Genomic DNA, 23,455 nt, shown 5'->3' with positions numbered 1-23,455 from the left:
GACATCGATCATATTTGGGGGATGACAAAGCATAGGGATTTGCAATGACTCTCAGATTTACAAATGAAGCCTGGGTAGATAGATGGTAGTCACTGAGTCAGGGAATGGAAAAGATTAAGCAAGTTTAGGGGGGGAAAGTAATTGACCTTCAGATACATATGGGACATCCAGATGGCAGAGAGCTAGAACGAGGCCACAGTGAGGAAAGGGGCAGGGTGAGCACAGAGAGCAGCTCTGAAGCCCGGAGGGAGGGCATTCAGAGTCTCCAGGGCACAGCATTGAGGAGGATTTTTAGGTTTAAGACGCGTGAACCATAAACTTGTATCCAGGCTTTGAGAAAGAAGCCAGGAGAATTGGAATGGTTGAAATATCTGGTGGGGGAATCCCATCTTTCTGTCTTACCTCTCATGAGCGTTGAAATTTCAAAGAAAAGGTGATGGTGTTTCCAGGAAGCCACTCTTACCCTCAAATAAGTCCTAGACAGTGTTGAAATGATAACATAGACCCTCTTGTCTCACGGACAGCAAGCACCAATGTCGATGCATAAGGTATATATCCGATATTATTAGAGTGATCACACAAAGAAACGGAATCAGGATGACGGGTGCATGCCTAATGTCTCTACGCACATCTGCATTTCATGAATATCGTAACAGCATCCAGCCCTTCTCGTAGGGTTTTCTATTTACACAGATCTATGACGCAAACAGACGAGCCTTTTCCAGATTCATGCACATAATAACAGAATATCATTATGAATTCATAACAGACATTGACAGGCTGCACATGGAGCCCAGATATACACAGGGAAAGGCAAGGAAAAGGAAGCTGGCAAGAAATACATTGAAGATAAAGACAAAACGGAAATGAGTTCCTGAGTTTCACTGCTAAGACTCAGCCGTGATCTTGAGGGTTTCTTGCAAAAGGAAGACACTCAAGATTCACTTGAGTGTCTTCTTGTTTCTTCCTCCACGATCTTCTGTTTTCTGGACTGTGATTTCTCAGGAAGGACGCTAGCTTACTATGAGTAGACAGAGAACCATCTATCCATTCTGCTTGCTCAGTGTCTCCCACCTGTTCTCTTCTCTTTGCTACCACTGCCTGCAGTCCATCATTCCCTCTGACCTTGGCAGTAGCCTACTTGTAGGACCCGATAGTAGCTCCTTACGCTGTGGAATGAGTCAGACCCCAGTTGAAACCCCAGTTCTGACACCCAATTGCTGTGTGACCTAGGTCAGGCCACTTAACCTTTCTGTTTCCATACTGGTAAAATATACTAGATAGCTACTGAAGTGTTCCTGGTGTTTATGCCTCCAATCTGTCCCCAGGGTTATTTTTCTCAAATACAGATCTGATCATGTTTCTTCTCTGTTCAAAACCTGCTGTGGTCTCTCTTTCCTTACAGATTGAGGTCTGGTTGTCTCAAGTTAAAAGGCTTCTCTACCTCTGCAGCCATTATCTTCTATGGTTTCCAGGCCCCACCTACCCAACCCTGCCACTACTCAAGCTTTTGCAAAAACTCAGACCTCTTGCCATTCCCTGAACCCTGTGTTCTCCTCCTCTGTGCCTTCCTATGAAGTATGTGTGGCTACCTACTCAGCCTATCAAATGCATACCCATTGAAAATCTAGATTTTGTCTCTCTCTCTCTCTCTCTCTCTCTCTCTCTCTCTCTCTCTCTCTCTGCCCCCCATCCCCGCCCCCGGCCATATGCCTATAGGATGTAGTTTGTATATGTCTGTTATAATGCCTATTGAACATTTATTGGTCTGAGATGTTTTATGAATGATTTTTATTTATTATGGTTTTAGAGCATGTGGAGAATAGGCCCTTACCTTTTAAATCTTGGCATCTCTCTGTCCAGTCCCCTCTCTCACCTCCCTTTTCCTGCACTATGGAGGTAAGAAATAACGAGTCATTAAATTGAACAACCCACTCACACTGCAGGTCTTTAAATCTCCAGTATGAGCTATGATAGTACAGTAAGTTCCTTTGTGTTTATTAACTCTGCACATGGGCATGAAGAGGACAAGTAATATAGTCGTGTTCAGTTATTATCTTACCCTCCAAGAGACAGAAAGAAGAAAGACTTAGCTCACCAACATTGGTCCTAACCACTAGAAAAAAATATATATGGTAAAGTGGATTTTGACGGCGTGTGGAGAAAAAAGTATGCTTGTGTTTATGAACGAAAATGAATTGAGCTCTGGAATACCCTCAGAAATTGCAGGCTGTACCCTCCGGTTTTTTATTTGGAAATCCCATAGTTAATCATACTTCAACCGCAGCCTTTTTCCCCCCTTTCTTCTGCCTCCCCCCCCCCCACTACTCCAGTTCAAGCCGTTGTTTCTCAGTCTAGTTGTGTAGGGCACAGCTCCCTGGCCCATGCTGGTATTATGAGCCTTACGGCTCCCCCTGGCTGAGGCAGTTGGTCGCCACCGACCACCGACCACTCATGGCAGCACATGGTAGACCACGGCATCACACAGTAGCCCACAGCAGCACACAGCAGCTCATGCCAACCTCTGGCCACTCACTGTAGCCCAGCTCCAGGGGTTGTTCACAATCTTAGCCGCAGAGGGCGCAGCTCACTGGCCCATGTGGGAATCGAACTGGCGACCTCTGCGTTAGGAGCACGGAGCTCCAACCACCTGAGCCACTGGGCTGGCCCGCAGCCTTTTTTGAATACTAATCCTAAGGCATATTAGTAGGTGTGAGTTGAAAAGAAGTTCGATAGTCTAATAAGTTTGTGAAATATTGGATTAAACAAAGATAAAATAATTTTAACATGTTAATGAACTTTGCGAATCTCTACAAGGGGGCATATGTATGAGAGTGTTCAAATTTATTTGAAAATGGAATTCTTTTCTAACGATACATTGTGGTGACATAGCATTTCATGGAACACACTTTGGGAAACACTACTCTGATTTAATATTAACATCATTTGGAGACTGTAAATGAATGTTTTCCATCTCCTAACAGCAGCAAAGAATGTGCATTACTCCTCTCCTTCTATTAACGTCCAGAGGATTTTGACAGTGATTCAGTATAAATATGCATTCATATCCTTTACGAATCCTTTCTACAGCCCATACACCTGGATTGTAAATTTTCAGTAAAGAGTCAAAGGAGGGCCCTCTACTAACTTAATGGAAAATGAGAGAATTTTTGTATCATTTCCATCCTTATCTTCTTATCCAGAGAGGCACAGATTGTCGGTCTTTCAAGGTTTTGGTAATTAAAGGAGAAGTTATGTGTTGACATCAATGTCATATTACAGTAACAAGAAGGAACTTGTTTATTTGTACCCAAAGCAGTTTATATATTGAAATACAAATGTTACCTGGGGGGAGAGGCTAAACAGTTAAGACTGACTGGAGCTTTCAGGAAATACGCTACTCTGAAAAGCTGAGTTGTCTTCATTGCTAGGGTTCATCCGTCTAACACTTTTTTTTTTTTAATCATTAATTTAATTTTATTTTTTATATTTTTATATTTTTATTTTTTTATTAGTTTCAGGTGCACAAGACAAGGTAATACTTAGACGTTCACCATTTATATCCCTCACACTGTGGACCCCCCTCCCCCCACCCCCCATCCACTATCCCTCCGACATCGCACCGAGCCATCACATTATATATATAAAGTTATAGTTGGCATTCATTATTGTTCAGCTTCAGGTGTACAGAACATTGATCAAGCATCTACATCTTCCCTGAGGTGGTCTCCCAAAAGGGATGCGTGTCCATCAGATACCCTACAAAATCTTTACATTATTGATTACGTTCCCCAAATTATTTTTCAAAAACCCTGAGGCCATTTTGTGGTTACCGACTGTTTTCTAATCCCTTCATCTTTCCCCTTATCCCCACCTCCCGCCCATCTAACAACCCTCAGTTTTTCTTCTTTGTCCCCAAAACTGTTTCTTATTAGTTCATTCACTTATTCTTTCTTTAGATTCCTCATATAAGTGAGATCATATGGTACTTGTCTTTCTCTTTCTGACTTATTTCGCTTAACATAATGTTCTCTAGATCCATCCATGTAGTTGCAAATGATAAGATTTCTTTTTTCTTTATGGCTGCGTAATACTCCATTGTATAAATGTACCACAGTTTCTTAATCCAGTCATCTACCGATGGGCATTTCGGTTGTTTCCATGCCTTGGCTATTGTGTAAAGTGCTGCAATAAACATAGGAGTGCATACAGATTTTTGAATTGGAGTTTTGTATTTCTCCGGATAGATACCTAGGAGTGGAATTACTGGATCATAGGGTAGTTCCATTTTCAGATTTCTGAGATACCTCCATACTGTTTTCCATAGTGGCTGCACCAATCTGCAATCCCACCAACAGTGCACAAGCGTCCGTCTACCACTTTTGACGGACTTTTTCTAAAATGTGTATCATGCTGCCTTGTCCTCTTAACTAGGGTACACTGACCCTGAGTGAGTGCTGCTTTTGGGGTTCTGGATTCTCAGTATTTTCCTCAATGTTCTCACTCTTCTGTGCTATAGGACTGTTTTTAGGGTCTTTGTGATGTGTTTGGCCCAATACAAAATCTTCCCCAATGGCAGTTTTTGTTTTGTTTTGTCTTTTTGTATCATCACTCTAGCTGCAACTAGTACTTCTCACTGTTGTCCCCACACCAGCCTTTTGCAACCCTGGTTTTGCTTTCCGTTCTTGTTTCCCTGCTTTCTATAATTCAATCATTTCCTTCATGTTAATTTACCAATTTGCTGTAGGCTGTTGAGCAGACCCCCACACTTGTTAGAATGCTTTTTGAAACGAGAAGAGCCTAGGATTCTATGAGAAAAATGCATGGGTGTTAGCTGTGTAGAGACCTTTGGGCTTCTATTTTTTTATTAAAAAAAAAAAAGTGTTCTAGGTAGGTGAATTAGCCAGACACCTGAGTTATTAAAATACACTTAGTTAATTTATTCAAACTAGAATCCTAATTGCCCAATGACCCCTGATGTTTTTTGAATTGGTAAGGCACACACCTTTCCTTCAAAAAGAATCTCCAAGAATTTTACAGTTATGAACTTTGACCACACCCTGTGATGAAAAGGTAAAGTTTAGCAACAGTTGTAGTGTAGCTCTTCAACCGTTCAGAAGCAGATGTATAAAGCAGTCAAATGAATTTCCTGGGTTCACACTAGAGAGTTAGAAACACTGACTTTTAATCAGTCTCTCTCTTTTCACCAAAAAAACATTTTCTTTTTCGTTGCCAAAGTAAAATCAAATAAAATAGTGACGATTATTTCTTTATCAAAGATAACCCCAGTTAGTGGATGTGATGATTAATTTACGTGTCAATGTGACTGGGCCAAGAGGTGCCCTGGCATTTAACCAAATATCATTCTGGGTGTTCCTGCGAGAGTGCTTCTGGATGAGAGCAACATTTGAGTCAGTAGACTGAGTAAAGCGGATTGCCTCCCTAGTGTGGGTGGGCCTCGTCCAATCAGTTGAAGGACTGCATAGAACAAAAAGGGAAAATTCCTGGGTGCTGAGCCTCGTGACCTTCAGACTAGACCTACAGGATCAGCTCTCCTGGGTCTTCAGCTTGCCAACTCGCCCTGCAGATCTTGGGACTTGTCAGCCTCCACAATCACGTGAGGTACAAGCCAAGTCCTTATAATAAAGCAATCTCTCTTTCTCTCTCTGTATATCTCCTATTGGCTCTGTTTCTCTGGAGAACCCTGGCTATTACAGTGTACATACTCTAATGTCAACTAATTAAAGAAAAAAATATCCCCCAAAGACCTATCTCTTCTCCAGCAGGAAAATCCCCTCTTGGAACGCCTGGCTATGCAGAATTCATAAAGGATTGTGGATTTCTATTAATTAGAGAGAAATCAAATTTCAATGTTGAAAAAATTCCATTGCTGAGATCCTAAATTTCTGGAAGGTAGGTACTATGTCAGTTTTGCTTTATAGTTCTAGTACAGTGATAGCATGACAGAAATTTAAAAAATTTAGCGTAACAACATTATTTGATGGTGACATAAGAACGATGATAACCTCTGGAAACTAGTATTGTCAGGATAAGGCAAACAAGGTAATATCTAGGGCAATCAGGAATGATAGAATTTCTCATGTAAGTCCACTCTGAATGAAAAATCTTTTCTTCTTGCTGATAATACAGAGGTGGGCTTCTATGTTCAGCATTGACTGTGGGTCCAGGCTTTTATCTCTGCTCTGTCCCTGTACTTGAGTTTTCTCCCCTCTAGGTTCCTTCCCAGCATTAGCGCTAAACACAAACCTCCTCTAATACCTCTCAACTCCACCTCGTCTTTGATGAGAATCCTGGTTCCTTCGGTCCAATAAAGGAAGGAGGGCGGAGCTGTGCTTTCTCCGGCAGCCAAATATCTCGGATCTGGCTTTAGGCTCCACCTCCCACACCATCCACCACCCAGTGTGAACTACACAGCTCTTACCCAGAAGCAGTTTTTCCACCCTAGATGCTGACCTCACTGTTCCTGGGGCTGGAGCCATCCATAAGGCAACAGTCGCCAATTTGGGAGTTTATAGCAGTTTTGTGTTTGTGGCAAGGGAGGAGTCAGCCTGTACTTTGTGATAGGTTTGTGAAAACCTGTGTTTTCAGTTGTATTTTGTGATAAAGACGGCATTAACAACCTCCTCCCTTTTCCTCTGAGCAGGAGCATGGCTGAAAACACAGCAGTGCAACTTGCATGTTGCACGTAGATATAGTCTGGATTCACTAGTTTAGAAGCCTTGTTGTTATTTATGGAAATCACCAGCGTGCACAGCTCTGCTTCCCCTTCTTGCAGACCAGCATGACATTTTGGCTCAATGGAGCCCCTGTCATGGGTTGCCACACAAACATTGGTGTTGTCATTTCCTGGTAGTGAACAATTACTCCACATTGCCTCACAGTGTCTTTCTTGTGGCTGAAGCAGTCCTCAAAAAGCAAATGTAGAGCTCGAGTCCATCTTTTGGAAAAGATAGGCAGGAACAAAGCCAGTGTGGTTTATTGGAAAGAATACCATATACTAGGAGTACAGCTACACTGTTTTGATAGTACAGGAACTGGCCTCCACCCTTGTCACCACTCAGTTGTCACAACCCTACATGTGTCTTCCTGTCTCTTCTCTACCTAACACCTAACACCATGAAGTGAGGAAGGTGCAGCAGTTGTCTTGATTTGTCCACAACCACTGACCAGCCTGGTCACATGACACCGTCTACTGGACACCATCACATACTCTCAGCCACCCAGCTAATCAGCTGTCTTTCTAGATTTTTTTCCACTGATGTGCATGCTGTTCTTGGCCAGAGCCTTCACTTTAGGTACCTCACTTTCCTCATTATTTAAATGCACTTAATAATGACTAATCCAAGTTGAATTCTGCATCCTTGGGAGAGACAGCGTTATATTAGCGCAAAATTATGTTTCTTCAGATATATATTTGGGAATACTTAGACCTTAGTATTAGTTGGATATTCCTCAAATATCCAACTAATATTTAATGTTCATTTTTGCGTACATCATGATGGTACATGCTCATTGTGAAGGTCTAGCAACAGATTATATACAGAGGGTGCCAAAAAATGTATACACATTTTAAAGAAGGAAAAAACTCTATTAAAATTGTAATAATACGTACCGATAACAAAAGATGAATAGAAGTCACGTCACGTTTGACTTCTGCAATTACAAGAGGTGCTCGAAGTGGTTACCATCAATGTAATTTGTATTTAGTGTTTTTCCTTTCTTAAAATGTGTATATATATTTTTTGGTACCCTCTGTATGTATTGCTCAGGAACTCTGTCACTGAAAAATTAATAATAGTTATTTCATATTTTAAATGATAAATACCTATTCAATACTTAGGATTTTTAAAATAATAGGTACTTACATGCAACAAAGGGGATAAAAAGTGAGTGGTTTCATTCAGACTTCAGTTTCTGGAAGGACTAGATATTAGTAATAAATGATGAGGTCCTTTCTCTCCAATTTTCCCTCCACTGTACGTGAAATGAAGACAGAATCTGTAACTTCACAGGCCTGGAAATTCTATTTCTGTGCATACCGCCGGAGTTAAATGATTTCTGAATTTTTTGTTGCTTTCCCTTCGGCAATGAGTTTCATTTTGCCAAGTATCTTAACAGCAAAGAATGCATTTGTGTTTAGTGGGCACAGATATCTCCTAGTAACCCTCCTATCTTCGCACTAGTGGTTTTAAATTGTTCAGGATTTTAGAAATACCATAACCTCAGCATATTAAATATTAAGGGACTCCAGATTCCCAGAGCCTTAAAGTTAGGCTACGCAAATCCGTACGAGTGTGTTTCCATGGCGCAGAAGAATACAAGTTATGGCAGGGATTTTTGAAGCAGCATTACTGTAAGCGTCACTCCTGCCACTGCCTTTCACCAGGGCCCACTTGCTGTGAAATATTTTGAAAACAGCGCTGAAGTGAGGATAACGCACAGCACGAAGAGGCAGAAGTAAGAATAAACTGAGCATGGCTGGCAGAAAGCGAGAGGTTGCCAGTGTCTGCAAAGGAAGAGGATGCGTGGTAAACCGGGAGGAAAAACCACCCGGGGGCCGTTGTTTAGAGACGTCCTGAGGTCGTTTCCCTTGGCCCTCGGCTCGGGAGAGCTCCCCAGGGCCGAGGAAGCAGCCCCCCCAAACCACTTCCGGGACTGCAGCCTCCCCGACGCCCCCAGGGAACAGTGCCTTCTCAGGCCACGATCCCCGCGACGCAAAAATAACTGCACAGATGTAAGGAAAAGGGCCAAAGCCTGCGGCACGGGGCGGTGCTTAGTTACAGCCTTATCGCTGTAGCCAGAGAGCTAGAAACCTAACCCAGCGCCAGCCTTTTATAGAGGGTCCCTGGAGCCCCGCCCTAGCAACTTCCCCTAGCAACGCCTCGCCCTGGTGCTCCGCGGTCTTATCGGCCCTCGCCAGGCTCTTCCTGTTCCCCTCCCCCCGCCAGCTCGGTTTTGCGGCCGGACTCACGTGACCCGCCCCAGGGGAGGGGCGGGGCGAGCAGGAGCCCTGAGGGGCGGGGCGCCTAACGGCGAGCTAAACGTCATCAAGCTGCGCCGGGCCAGTCGTGGCGCTCAGGCGCAGGGAGTCAGTTTCCGGGGCTAGGTGAAATGGCGGAGACGGTGACCCTGGTGTGGATTCGTGGTCCCGGCTTCGGCTGCAGGGCGGTGCGGGCTGTCTCGGCCCCATGCTCCGTCCGAGACTTCATCCACCAACACTGCGAAGATCAGGTGAGGTTCGCGGTTCCTGGAAGGAAGGGGAAAGAGGAGGACGAGTCAGGATTGGGTGCGGAGAGGGTCTGTCTGGGGTGCGTCTGTTCTTTGGGGTTTTCATTTTTTCAGGCTGAGGGTTCCTCAGTGTTAAGATTCTGCAAACTGATGCTGAGGCCTTCCTTTGCTCTTGTTTTGGGATGATTGTTGGTTTGTCACCCCATAGAAGGGGGAAAAGCCCTTCCGCGCACAGGCCCCTCGTCCAGCCTTCTGTGTGGACCCACAGAAAACACTGTTACTTCATCCGTGAATGAGGCAGTTGGGTCAGATGACTTTTAAGGCTCATTTCCTTATATTTTCCTTGCATTCAGTCTATGGTCATGTGACATGCATTTTGTCCACTGATCAAACATCCCCGTTACCTCCCAGGCCAAAGGATGGTCAGGGAGGGAAATGGATTTATCTGGTTACTAACTGTTTGGGGCCAGGGACTCACATTTCCTGTTGAGGGCATGGGTCCTTAGGGCCTGTCATTTAGATGTTTTCGCTGATCGTTTGACGGTCTCATTTGTCTATGCATATTTTTGAAAACCTTTCGTGGACTTCTAAAGGTATATGTGTGGTTTACACAGTCGTCAAGCAAGCAAGCTCTTACCAACTATGAGATATAAAACCTATTCAGTTATCTAAAGAGTTGGGTGGTCTCCCTGAATCTAATTTTAATATTGGCACTTGCTCTAGTACTGTTTTTCCTTATAACCACCACACTTCATCCTTGCTTCCTTAGGCTCTTTCCTCTGCTTGTTATTTATGAGCTTAACACATGTTAATACTGCAGTTCAAACCAGATCTTTACTGGGACGGGTTCCATGAAAAAGCAGTGTGTGTTTGCAAATAATGTGGTTTTTCAGCTTCCCTATTTTTCTTCGTATGCTGCAGTGCAGTCTAAAAACTGTCAGAACTGTTTTTGACCATCTGAATGGGGAACTGATTTCCAAAATAATTGGACTTTAATCTCTGAAGAGAGAACGCTTATCTCATGAGTACAGTTTTCAAACTTACTGATAATTGATCTAAACTGACACCAGGAAAAAAATAGGATCTTAATTTTGAGAGGCGTATTGGAAGAAATAATTTTATATAAGAAGAAATAGAAATGAATGGATTCAGCCAGGTACTTAAGAAACATGACCATCTTAAGTGTGAACAGACAAGACTTATAAAAGGGCATTTGACAAGGTACTGAAACAAATAAAAATAGCTCAAGTGTACACTATGCTTTTTTTATTTTATTAGCATTTTTTAAATTAGTTTCAGGTGCACAAAACAATGTGATAGACATTTATCACACTATGCTTTTTAAAACAATACTGTTCTAGTTCATGATAAAGTTAGTGTTTGCTGCCATGGAGAAAGTAAAAATCTGCCCTGCTATTTATCTAGCTGGGATAAGAGACACAGATAAAACCAGCTGCAAAGTTAATAGGAAACAGTATTTCTCCCAAGGACGATGGGGGTAGTGGTGAAATGTCATAATAATAATGATTCCTTTGAAAGTCTACAGCTTTCTTATTCATGGAGAGACCTTGATCTCAAAAATCATAGACTATAAGAAACTTTGTTGTTTGAAATTATATCAGTCAGAATGAAGCATCCTACCCTTGCCTGATAAAATTAAGTCACTTTGATATAGAGCAGCACTCTTGATTTCCAACCCAGGTGCGGGGCTTCAGATTAGGGGTTTCTGAACACAACTTTCCACAATTATCTTAACTTTATAGTTTCCAAGGAAACAGGAGTCTGAATCTATCTGCTTCACAGTCCTAGACCTGATGTTGCCCCTTTTACACACAGACCTGCTTTGTTTTCAGCCTCTCAAAACCCCGTTAAATTTCCCCTAAACTCCACCCTGCCCCAAATCTTATAAAAACTCTATTTTTGTTATTGTTGATGAGACACCGCATGATTCCTCTGGTGTGCAGTCCCCCTAATTGCATGGAGTCAGTAAATTTGACTTCGTTGGGCTACAGGTTTGTCCCTGGTGGCCTTAGGCTCATTGGGCTAAGATACACATAATGCTTTGCACTTGAAAGTGCTTTGTAATATACAAATGGTTAAAAACAGTTAAGTGGATTCTTAATACACTTTTCTCACTTGTTGGACATCACCCTCTGTTCTCTTCCACTTCACTGGCCTCTCCTGTCCAATCTCTTTTGCTACTTCCTCCTCATCTCCCTGATCTCTAAACCTTAGAGTGGCCAGGGCTTAGTCTTCTGACCTTTTTTCTGATATTCCCTCGGCCCCCACGCCCCATCCAGGTGATTTCATCCACTCGCATCGCTTTAAGTACCATTGGTATGCTCACAACTTTCAAACGTAACTGTCTAGCCTTGATTTCTTCCCCAAACTCCAGATTTGTATACGTCCATCAGTTTACTTGACCTCTCCACTTGGCTATCTTGATGGACATCTCAAACTAATGTATCCAACATGAGACTAATTATCTCCCCCAAACTTCCTTCTCCCTCTTAATAAATGGCAACTCTGTTTTCCCATTAGCCAAACCAAATTTTTGGTATCATCTCTAATTCCTCTACTGATCTCACTTCCCTCATCTAGGGCGTTGGCAAATTCAGTTGCCTCTGTCTTCAGAATATCCTCAGAATCTCATATTTCTCATCACCTGCTGTCACTACCACGCTGATACAAATAGCCTTTATTTGTCACCTGGATTATCACAATAGCTTCTCACTGGTTTCTCTGCTTCTATAGTCTTATTTTCAATTGAACAACTATTGTGATCCCTTCAGAGCATAACTCAGATCTCAGTTTGTTCAAAGCCCTACAATAGTTTCATTCAGAGTAACATCCAAGGTCCTTGCAGTGGTTTCTAGGCCTCATTACTCCGTCGCCACGACCCTGTTGCTGTTCCCTGAATACTCTAAGCTTGTTCTTTGATCTGCTCTTGCCTCTTTCTAGAATGATGTCTGCCAGATAGCCACATGGCTGGTTCTCTCACTTTCTTTAATTCTCTGCTCTAAGGCCACTTGGTCAGAGAGACTTTCCTTGACTAACTACTAACTGTACATATAAAATAGATTACAACTACACCCATCCACATACTTTATCCGCTGCTTATCACCACTTGACATAGTATATAATTTGCTTGTTTGTTCATTATTTGGTTTACTCTACTAGAAGGTAAGCTCCACGAGGCAGAATCTGTATATTCACTGTATTATTCTCTGTAGTATCCAAACACCTGAAAAGTACCTGGCAAATAGTAGACACTTAATATTTGTCAAATGAATGAATTGTTCCTGTTAAAGTAGCTGTATGGTATGGCACATAGTTTCCTCTTCAGGAAGAGACCAGTAATACATTTTTTTCTTTCTGTTGGTGTAGCGATCTCCTCATTCTTGATATTGGGGATTTAATTGTGTGCCTCCTAAGTTCCATATAACTTTGGAGAATACTCCTCTATCGTCTTTATTTCACAGCACCTGACACTTGTTCAGAAAGACTTAAGAATTTTTATAATTTCTTTTTCATCATTTGATCTGAGAATTTTGAAATTTGGGGGTATTCAGGCTTCTTCAGTGATCAGCTATAACTTGGGGTCACTAGCAGAAGAGGCAAGTGCTGGTCCTAAAACTTAAAGCTTATGTAGGTGTATTAATACCATACTGTCATCTCCTCCCTTCCCTTCTTCTTACACCTACTTAAACTTTTCAGTGTATATTGTCACTTTTAAACTTGGGGTCCACTCTTGATTTTATCTGAAAAAATCAGAGAAAATGGGACCTCCAAAGTTACTGGATCTGCGTCCTGTAGTCTTCTACCTTGACTCAGACTTTTTATTACAGAAAGCAAAAGAAGCATTTTTATTATCACCCCAAAGACAAAAAATTCTGCATATCATGATTAGGTATTAAGAAAAAGTTGTACCCAGAATTGTACCCATCAGATGAAAGGACATTTTTTTTTAGTGGTTTTCCTTTTCAAGTCAACAAATATTAATTGAACATGACCTGCTTGTCACTGGAGTAACAAAAAGATAATAAGCTAGGTCCCTTCCTGCAAGATACTTGTATTGTCTCATAAACAGCATTAAAAAAAACCCACCTTTGTCTCTAGGATGTCCCGGAGGAATGCTTCTTTGTGAAGTGCAATGGATCTCTCATTAGCATCAATGACACAGTGCAGCACGGAGCTTTGTACAGTTTGGAGCCCAGACTCCGAGGTGGAAAAGGAGGTGGGATATGATTGTCGTCTGCTTGGCTGTGACACGTCTGCAGTCTTTAGCCATATGTATTAAATTAACCAACTCCGTGGTCTCTGAAGTACGCCAGCCTGTTTACCTTATGAAATCCTTTACTTACCTGGGTTTGAATATTTTTTTCTTCTATTCTTTTTGAGGAAGATGTCGCCTGATAACAGTTGCCACCTTCTCCAGCTAGATAGCTCTTAGGTAACCTAGGCTCGACAGCTTTGGGGAAGATTAGATAAAGATTTGTGATGATAATTCTGTCCAGTTTGCTGAAGAAAGCATGTAAAAACAATCTCTACTTTTATCAAGTATTTGTCGAGGTCCTGGAGTTCCAAGGGAGGTCTAAAGTTACCTTATGAAATGCAACTGTTTACATAGTGGGGTAGGTTAAGGTTCTGGTTGTAGTCACACACCTCAGAAAAGAGGAACTAGACGGGCAAAAGCTGAACAGTTCTTTCTGAGTCTTTCTCCTGATGCACTGACATGTAATCCCTAAGCTTTCTGATCTACGGTGATTTGGTTTGATTTTCAGACAGCTGACATCTCAGATTATAAGCGTCCTGCTGTTTGAAATCGTGTTAATAAGAATGAAACTTGTCGTATTAGCCAGTGACAGTTAAAATTGCCTTTCCTTCTAAACTCACTGCAAAATCTCACCATGTAAGTTTTTAAGTTCTTAATCGGGGAATCTTGGGTTCTCCGACCCTGAGTAAAACCCTCTAAAACATCCCAGTGGTACAGGTACAATATTTCAGAAATATAAGAGGAAGGGCAAAAGGCAGGCAGTTAAACAAGGTTATCAGTATTTTACATCTGTTCCTGACTTCGAATCTTTATGTCCATTTCCTTTAAAAAAAAAAAGAAAGAAATCAGAGATCACCTTTAATCTTGTGATTCATTACTATTTTCACAAGTTTGGCATTTAGCTATCTTTGAACACTTTTTAACTTGCTTTCTCCAAACATATTTGCTCAGGTTTTGGGTCTATGCTCCGAGCACTTGGTGCTCAGATTGAGAAGACAACCAATCGAGAAGCTTGCCGGGATCTCAGTGGAAGGAGACTACGAGATGTCAATCATGAAAAAGCGTAAGATGCCCATCTGTTCTTTTTTAAACAGAAATATATTTTCCTATCAATTGTGATGATACACATGCCATGCCTATCAGGAAGGTAACCTTGAAATATTTGTGCTCTGATTCACTGATATCAGATTTCCCCTTTTCCATGGTTCAATAATTATCTTCAGGTCTTAAGTGCATTATAGTATGCTAGTAGTAAGCATGGCACACCTCTCTGGGGAAGTATCACAATATGAGCAAGAGTGCACTAATGTGTTGGGGAGAGGGGCGTTTTATATGTACTTAAATGTGTGTCTAATATATCCACTCAGTTCCATCTGTCTCTCTCCCATCCCCAGAATGGCTGAGTGGGTAAAACAACAAGCAGAGCGAGAGGCTGAAAAGGAGCAGAAGCGCCTAGAGCGACTGCAGCGGAAGCTCGCCGAACCCAGGCACTGCTTCACCAGCCCCGACTACCAGCAGCAGTGCCATGAGATGGCTGAGCGTCTGGAGGATTCCGTGCTCAAAGGTGAGAGGGAGGATTCCTTCGTGTGGTCAGCAGGCACCCCTGCAGCCAGCGGTTCCAGACTGTTCCACACTGCACGCAGAGCGCAGTCCTTCAGCTTTTTTGGGTTACAGATCTCCGAGAATCTGATGAAAACTGTCGAACCTCTCCCCTCAGTAATGAACACGGTATATCTGTGATACCTAAAAAAAAGAACACCGTCACACAGCTTGATATACTTGGCTCTGAATTCAGCAGTTTTAGGTCAATTCTTTTTAATAGTTTCTAATAAGAATGATTTGTCATTTACTTTTATTTTATTAGAATCCAGAGTATTATGCTAGGGCTGTTATAGCTACAATTGAATAAGAAGGAAGCTTTTCCATCAAAAAGGTTATGAGATAACAAGGGTTCGAATACATGCAAATAATGAGCACGGGAGGAATCACTAGGTTTGGGGAGATCTAGGTTTGAACCTGTCACCTTCAAAGTTTACAAATTGGACATTGGTGCTTTAAACATCTGGTTCTAGCACCAGAATGCTTATTATTTTAAATCTGTGTAAATCTGAGATGAATCTCATTTCAACGATATTAACTTTTGATATCTTAAGAAATTTGAATCTGTAGCTTTAGATTGCAGCTCATTTTGCAATCCAGATTCCTTACAATTTCTTTGATTAAACTTAATTCTGATAATAGACGCTGAGTTTTTAAAATTTCTGTTCAGGTATGCAGGCGGCCTCCAGCAAGGTGGTATCTGCAGAAATCAGCGAGACTCGGAAGCGGCCTAACACATCCAAAACAGACCAAGGAACGAGTGCAGCGAAAAGGAAATGCTTTTGGTATGTTGTCTTTTCATTCCACATTCATCTTTGAGGACTGACATGCTCCATTTCCTTCTTGTCTATCTGGTATAACGCATCTTTAAGTAATGTTTGATGGGAGCTCAGAAATTTTCCAGAGTGTTTCGGGTTTTAATGATTGTCACGTTATACTCACTAGTAATGGTTTCTGCTGTGAGTGCCATTAATCGAATCTAAAGGGCAGTATTATTCCTTAGAGTGAAAGATCACATAAAAATAAATTTAGACTTGAATTACCATGTGGTGTAGAAAGAGTTAACTGTCAGAAATCCCAGGTGGAAACCCAGGCTGCGCTTTCCAAGTTGTTCTCTTTTCTCTGGGGTTTTTAACAGGCATCGTTGAGGTCTTTGGTCCCTTTGCCAGACCACTTCTCCACTTTGCACTTGCGGGTGAAAAGCACAACGGTACTTTTTCTTACCCATTCTTCTGATAGCTCTCCAGCCCTTCCCATTGGTCCTCTGGTTACCAGCTCAGTTCCCTTGGGCCGTGTTCTAGAAAATGATAAGTCCAAATGGATCTTGCTTCCTTGTTGGCCTCCCCTTTGGGGATAGAAAGATAATTATTAACAAAAGATCATGTAACTGTGAGTCCAGCATAGAATTTTGTGTGTTCTTTCTGAAGTGGGAATTAAATGTTTCTGAGAGAAAGCGTAGTGGCATTGTGAGTGTTTTTTAAATCAGGCTTGTTGGGGTATAATGTATATACAGTGAAATTCACCCTTTTTAATTGAACAGTTCTGTGGGTTTTGAAAAAATAGTCATGTAATTTCTATCACCCTGAAAAGTTCCCGTGTGCCCCTTTGCAGTTAATTCCCTTCCTCTGCCCCCATCCTTGGGAGCCAGTGATCACGGATGCGATCTTTGTTCCTGTGGTTTTATCTTTTCCAGAATGGCCTATGGCCTTTGTGTCTGGCTTCGTCCACTTACCATAATGCTTTTGAGATCCACCGATGGTATTTTATTGATCAGGAGTTCATTCCTTTTCCTTGCCAAGTATTATTGCATAGTACGGCTGGACCATAGTTATTTATTCATTCTCTACTTGATAGATATTTGGATAATTTCCAGTTTGGAGCGATTGTGAATAAAACATAAGATTTTCTTTAAACTATTTATTAATTTCCAACAGTTAATAGTAATATTAACTCATAATTTCCAACAGTTGAAATTCATACAATATGTGGGAAAAAAAGCTTTACGTAAAATCAGTTTTGCCTTAAGAGATCCTATAGAGAAAGACAACATACGTGGTTTTATTTATACGTGGAATCCAAAAAAACAAAGCAAGTGAACAAACAAAACAGAAACGGATTCATAGAAGTAGATCAAAAGAATGGTTGCTAGAAGGGAAGGGATGGGTGAAAAGGATGAAGGGGAATATAGTCCACAATATGGTGATAAGTCTGCTCGGTAACAGACGATGACTAGACTTAGTGGGGTGGTCACATTGCATGATATAACAATGCCAAATCACTATATTGCACACCTAAAACCAATGTAATATTGTATGCCAACTATACTTAAATAATAAATCAAATCAAATAAAAAGAGATCCTCCGGTATGTTCAGGACAGTTGGTGCCAGTCTCTGTTCCTTGAACAAACCGTAGCTCTTTGTTTTATTTTGAAGTAGAAGCTAGACATGGTGTTGAACCTTTCTGTTTCTGACAGGTTGGGCATGGAAGGCCTAGAGACTGTGGAGGGGTCCAGCTCTGAGAGTTCAGATGATGACAGTGAAGACGCACCTAGTACTTCGGGGATGAGCTTCCATGTTCCCAAACATGACAGTGACGGTGTTGAGATGGCAGTCGAGTTTCCCAGCAGTTCTCAGAGGGTGCCAGGATTAAGGACAGACTGCAGCTCACCAGAGAAACTACAGGCCCCCGCCACTGGCTCTGGGAATGGTATTTCAGAAGACTCGTGTGCTGAGCTGGGGGAGATCCCTACCCAGGCATACGTGGAAAGGAAGATGGCTACAGAAAGAGAGAAAACCCAGGAGGAAAAGGAGGCAGACAGAAAAGAACCCACAGAAAGGGAAGCCGCTGGGACTGGACTGCATGAGGAGAAAGAGACAAAAGAAATGACTGATGGGGAAAAAGCTGCCAACGTAGTACCTGGAGAAGGCAGGGAAAACATTCCTGATGCCAAACTGGAGGGGAGCCAGTCAGGAAACACAGTAAGTGATTCTGAGGGGTCGCTGTGTAAAGCCAGATCAGTTTAGTCAACACAATAAGTCATTAAAATAAAAACGTGCTCTTCCCCATCAGCTGCTTGTTTAATAGTGGAAAAGCCTATTTAATCATCAGAAATACAGAGAGATCATGGTGAAGCTTGCCGTGTCCCCCCAAAAATCCGTAGGGTTTTTTGGTTTTTTAGCTCTGGAATTTATATTATTTTGCCACTAGGTGGTGTCCTTGGTTCCATATTTCATTAATTCTAAGATTCATGTTTTTCACATTTTAATTCTCTCTGCATTTGGATGTGTATATCACATAGCATAATTGTATTTATTCTTTCTTGATAATACATACAGTAGTAAGGCATATTAAGATAGATGGCATTTTAGATTTGATGAAAGTACTCATTTTCCTATCACTAAGTCTCTAGTTACTCAGTTTCTCTTTTTCACGTGATACCATTTGAACAGTACTTGTCAGCTGTATGTGCAGGTTTTCCCTATGGAAGAGAACCAGCTCCTTCTTAATTTATCATTAAATCTTAAGTCCCTCATCAGCCTATTAAAAATTGGTCTTCGGGCAGGCCTGGTGGCTCAGGTGGTTTGAGTGCCGTGCTCCTAATGCTGAGGTCGCTGGTTCGATTCCCACATGGGCCAGTGAGCTCGGCCCTCTATAGCTAATGGTGAACAACAGCTCTCCCTGGTGGAGCTGGGCTGCCGTGAGCAGCCGGGGGTGGGCGTGAGTGGGCTACCGTGTGCTGCCTGGAGCGGCCCGCGTGAGTGGCCGGCAGCTGTGGATAACTGCTGTGAGCGGCCGACCGGCTGCCTCAGCCAGGGCAGCGCAAGGCTCATAACACCAGCCTGGGCCAGGGAGCTGGGTCCTACACATCTAGACTGAGAAACAGCGGCTTGAACCGGAGTGGAGTGTGGGGGGAGGTGGAAGAAGGGGGGAAAATTGGTTTTCATTGTGCATGCTTTCCCTCAAATGGTGGATTATTCTGTCATTCATGGACTGACTACCCAGAAAAATCTTTTAATATTTACTCTTTGATTTAATGATTTGCTTTTAGAATAGATGAAACCCACACTGTTTGGTTTCCTTTGATAAACACAAAGCCTATCATTATTTAACTAGCACCTCCCTCTCCCCAATAAATAAGCAAAAATGCATAAATTACCCTTTCTAGGGAGGATAGTGGAATTTTTTTATGTTAAGGGCTTTGAATTGACCCTTTAGAGTTATAAGCATGTAACTTTTATGTTACTTGTATATATTAGGAGCCCTAGCGTGACCAAAGTCTTAGGAAAATGAATAAAGGAAAATAGAATAAAACCTGATTTGGCTTTCAGTTGTTAAGCTTTCACTGTGGAAATTTTTCTCTTAATATTGTAGTAGCTATTGTATTCATAATAACTAGGTGTGATTCTCCAAAGACACATACGTGGTGTTTTAGGATTTAGCCACAGATAGCAAAGCCAAAGTTTACTGAGAAATCTAAAAAAAATGACTTTTTCTTTTACACGAAGATCAACTAGAAAGACAGGGCCTGTTCCGAGAGCTCTTTATGTGTAAAAAAAATAACTTATTGTGAGAGAAAATTCTTGTTCTTTGAGTATATTTTTTAAAAACTCCTAGATGTGAACATTTCCACATTATGGTCAGAAGTGTTTAATTGTCTCACAATCTGTAAAGATGCTTGGTGGCTAGAACAGTTGCAAATCTATTGAATAGCATTTGAATTTATATAAGTCGGAACTTATATAAAGTGAGTTATATAAGTGGGAAATTTGACAATCAATTTAATTATTCAGTTAGAATAGAAAGCATTAAGAGTGTGAAATTAATAGATTTACGGGCATGGGAACCTCATTAAAATTAAGCTTTATGGGTTGCTGCCTTTTCTGTGGTCATAGTGTGGGGGGAGGCGGCGTATATTTTACTGTTTGACTTTTTGCTGGAAAAATCCGAAAATAATTTAAAAAGTAATATTCAGAATCTGTTCCGGAATCCTGTAACTTCTGTTACTGTTCTGAATGCTTGTTTCTAAATATGTAGATGGAAAATTAGCATGAATTATGTGTAATGAGAAGGTAGGAAGAAAAACATTTAGATGATGATTAAAGTTCACTAGCAAGATAAGGCAAAAAAACTGCAAATTCCTTGGAAATAGAACGTGGTTGACAGTTCCATGCAGAGAAAGGAGCCTATTTTACAGATTTCCTTTGTGTTTTGTTTCGTTTTTCTCAGGATATTGGTCAGGAATCTGTAGATTTACTGGCATTCACCTCGGTTGCAGAAATGGAGTTGCTGGGTCTGGAGAAGCTCAAGTGTGAACTCACAGCCCGAGGGCTGAAATGTGGGGGCACGCTCCAGGAGCGAGCAGCAAGACTCTTCTCTGTCAGGGGACTGGCGAAGGAACACATAGACCCAGCACTGTTTGCCAAGCCTTCAAAAGGGAAGAAGAAATGAATTTCGTCAGAACTGATATCCTCTTTCTTTCTAGTCTAGCCCTTACAACCTGACATGTGGCCATTATGCCTGTTGATATTAAAGCTGTTAGAACCCAATTCTAACTATCCTCTTTTTCACGATTACAGTTACGGAATTAAGGTGTGAAACCAGCTGAGCTTGACGTTTTTGTGGGAAGATTTTTTTAAATAACGAATTCAGTAATTATGAAGCTATTCAGATGTTTGGTTTCATCTTGTGTCATTTAGGAAAGTTATATTTTCAAGGAATTGTCCATGTGACTCAAGTTGTCAGATTTGTGGACGTGAAGTTTTTCGTAATAGTCCCTTCTTTTGAAAGTCTGCAGGAGCTGCAGTGGTAACTTTTTCATCTGAGTTTTCAAATGGTGTTTCTCAAAGGGAGAAAGCCACTGCCATGGTTCCCTGCACTGGAGTACATAGATGGATAGTTGTCCCACAGGAAGCAGCTATTCAGTGAAATGTCTTGAGTAAAATCAGGTAGTAAATAGTGATTTAAGAAATCAAATGTCTGTTGAAAGAGATCACAGGACTTAAAGTCTTAGAGGAAGAAAACACATTGTGAGCCCAAATTATGCTGCCATGTGCCAGCTGTAGGTCCCAGGGTCGGGGCGGGGTTTTGCAGATTGAGTGAAGTACATATGCTCCACATTCAGTTTCATCTTCCTGAGAGTGGTACAAATTTTGCGTTTGATCTTACATGTCTACAGAAAAAGGTAACGTTTCAAAAAGAAATGTATTTTTTTCTTTATTCTTTCAGGAATATTTTGGACCCTTGTCTTTTTATATGATGATAGAAACCTTATAGAGACGTCACTCTGTTTTTCCTGGTTTCCAGTTTTTTAAACTGTATGTCAACTTCCCTCCCCTCCTTTTTTCGTAATGCTTCAAGTTTTTATTTGGGCCCAAGAATCATTCTGCTACATGCTCTGTCCAATTATTAACTTATTTTCATTTTTTGTCTTCTATGGTATTCTTAGAGTAATTTTTTTTTTTTTGAATAGAATATATGGCTGGTGTATTTTCTGAATCCTTGCATAATCTGGTATTTTTCTGTTGTCTTGTCAAATCCTCGGTGTACAGTCTTTTCCTTTCAAAATAAGAGATATTTGCTATTGTTTTCTGGCAGATAGTATTTCAGAAGAAAAGCTTTATGCCTGTTTTGAGTTTCTTTTTTATTGTATACAATGTGTTTTTCTCATTAGACATTTCTATATTTTTTCTTTATCCTTCAAATAAAAAAATGTCACCAGGTTGTTTCTAGGTGTGATCTCTTCCTTAATATTTCTTAGTATTGGGTGAACCCTTTTGAGGTCTGAAGACTAGGCTTTTTATTTTAGACCACTATTTTCCTATTACTTATTTGATTATCGCTTTTATTCTCTGCTCTGTTCCCATGGGACCTCATTTTCTTTCACATCCAATCTGCTGTTTGCCCCTCCTCTTGTGTTTGTCAATTCAACAATTGGGTTTCTCCTTTAGATCTTTCTCACACTCAGATTAGTTGCTCTTCATGCTTGCTTCTGTTTTATAGATGTGTTGTCTTGAAACTCAGTGTGCCTATGCTTTAACGACTTGTATATATCTTCTCCATTTCTCTTTCATAGGGATGCATTTCCTCTGATCCCTCAAATTGATTTATTTGTGATTAATCCTTTTTCCAGTGTGTCCTCATGTGTATGAATTTAGGTCTAGGATGGGGTTCTATGCGCAAGGCATTTCTTGGGGACTGGTGCAGGAGAGGGTAGGGAGAATCTTCAGATGCAGGTTTGACACCCACGGAAGGAGGGGGAACAAAGCATTGGGTAGGCAGAGTCTCCGGCTGCAGTGCCCGAGGAAGGTTCTTCCAGGTTGATGGCGAGTCCCAGAGCCAAGGTCATCTGTTGGCATCGGAATCTTGCCGGAATGGGACTCCTCAGTGCCCACACCGTGCTCCCTGGCTAGAAAGTCTGGCCTGGGTGTGAATCTGATGGATCCAGAGGGGCAACCAGTGGGACCACCAGTCAGTTACTCTCCCCAAAGCAGGGGGCCTGACGGGCATATATTCATAGCTGCCAGAGTGTTTTCCTGTCGCTAAGGGTTTTTTCTTGTTTGGATGGCTGAAAACAGTTTTCTTCAAACTAGATTGCTATCTGTACAATCTTTAAAAGCACACTCAAAGGGGGAAGGGGAAGCTGAGATGGAGTGGAGGTTTCCTTTGTCAGATTAGAGGTTCTTTTCACTTGTGAGACATGCAGGCATGCAGGCCCAAAGCATTTCTTTCCTGTTGTGGCAGTGTGACATTGGCTGGGTCAATGCCCCTTTCCTAATTGGCATGGTTAGCCCCTGCAGGTTGCCAGCTCCAGCTGTGCCCTGCTTCATCTAACACAGAGTGTGAGCAGCCCTCGCTCTGCTCCCCACAGGCAAATGGACCTTGACTGGCAAAGTGAAGAGACTGTCATTCTGAAATGGCCCCTTTGTTGTAGCATTAAAGGCTGGAAGTCAGGATGCTCACAATTAACAGAGACCGACCATCTTGCCATCCTCACAGTGACTAGTCGGTCCAGCTCTCACTGGTCCACACGTGGGGGCATTAATGGGCTTCTGTGGTGGGTCCATTTCACCTGCTGTCACTTTGATTTGGAGGGCGCAGCCTTTCTCCTTCCCAATTTCTGGTGCCAATACAGAGCTTCCTCGTTACATTCCTTTGGTGACCTCAATAGGAGTTTGCAAGAGGGAGTTCATTGTGTGTGCTCAGATTACCACCTTGAAGCAGCACTTGTTAGCGGATTTTCAAGATTAAAAGTGCCCCCCAGAAAGTCCAGCAACTTAACAGCAGCCACTAACAATTCTGGGCTGCCTCCGATCAAAACCAGGAAGGCACT

General features: G+C 41.8%; 1 protein-coding gene across 1 annotated transcript; it reads left to right on the top strand.

The window, feature by feature from the left end:
• Positions 1-9,095: 9,095 nt before the first annotated feature.
• Positions 9,096-21,851, top strand: SDE2 (SDE2 telomere maintenance homolog). The gene is made up of 7 exons (XM_081039268.1): positions 9,096-9,252; positions 13,369-13,486; positions 14,477-14,588; positions 14,920-15,089; positions 15,795-15,909; positions 17,600-18,104; positions 20,353-21,851. Exons 1-7 carry the CDS (start codon positions 9,133-9,135, stop codon positions 20,572-20,574), a joined length of 1,362 nt encoding a protein of 453 aa, XP_080895394.1. The 5' UTR covers positions 9,096-9,132; the 3' UTR covers positions 20,575-21,851.
• Positions 21,852-23,455: the final 1,604 nt, after the last annotated feature.

This window comes from Rhinolophus hipposideros, assembly GCF_964194185.1.
Source record: "Rhinolophus hipposideros genome assembly, chromosome: 26".
Taxonomy (NCBI): Eukaryota; Metazoa; Chordata; class Mammalia; order Chiroptera; family Rhinolophidae; genus Rhinolophus; species Rhinolophus hipposideros.
The sequence above is the reverse complement of the archived record's forward strand: the minus strand, read 5'-3'. Positions and strand labels throughout refer to the sequence as shown.

Excerpts from the sequence above, each read along its gene's own strand:
- SDE2 (XM_081039268.1), top strand. The coding sequence starts at position 9,133 with ATGGCGGAGACGGTGACCCTGGTGTGGATTCGTGGTCCCGGCTTCGGC. Across the intron at positions 9,253-13,368 it reads ACCAACACTGCGAAGATCAG|GATGTCCCGGAGGAATGCTT; the intron begins GTGAGGTTCGCG and ends CTTTGTCTCTAG. Across the intron at positions 15,090-15,794 it reads GGAGGATTCCGTGCTCAAAG|GTATGCAGGCGGCCTCCAGC; the intron begins GTGAGAGGGAGG and ends ATTTCTGTTCAG.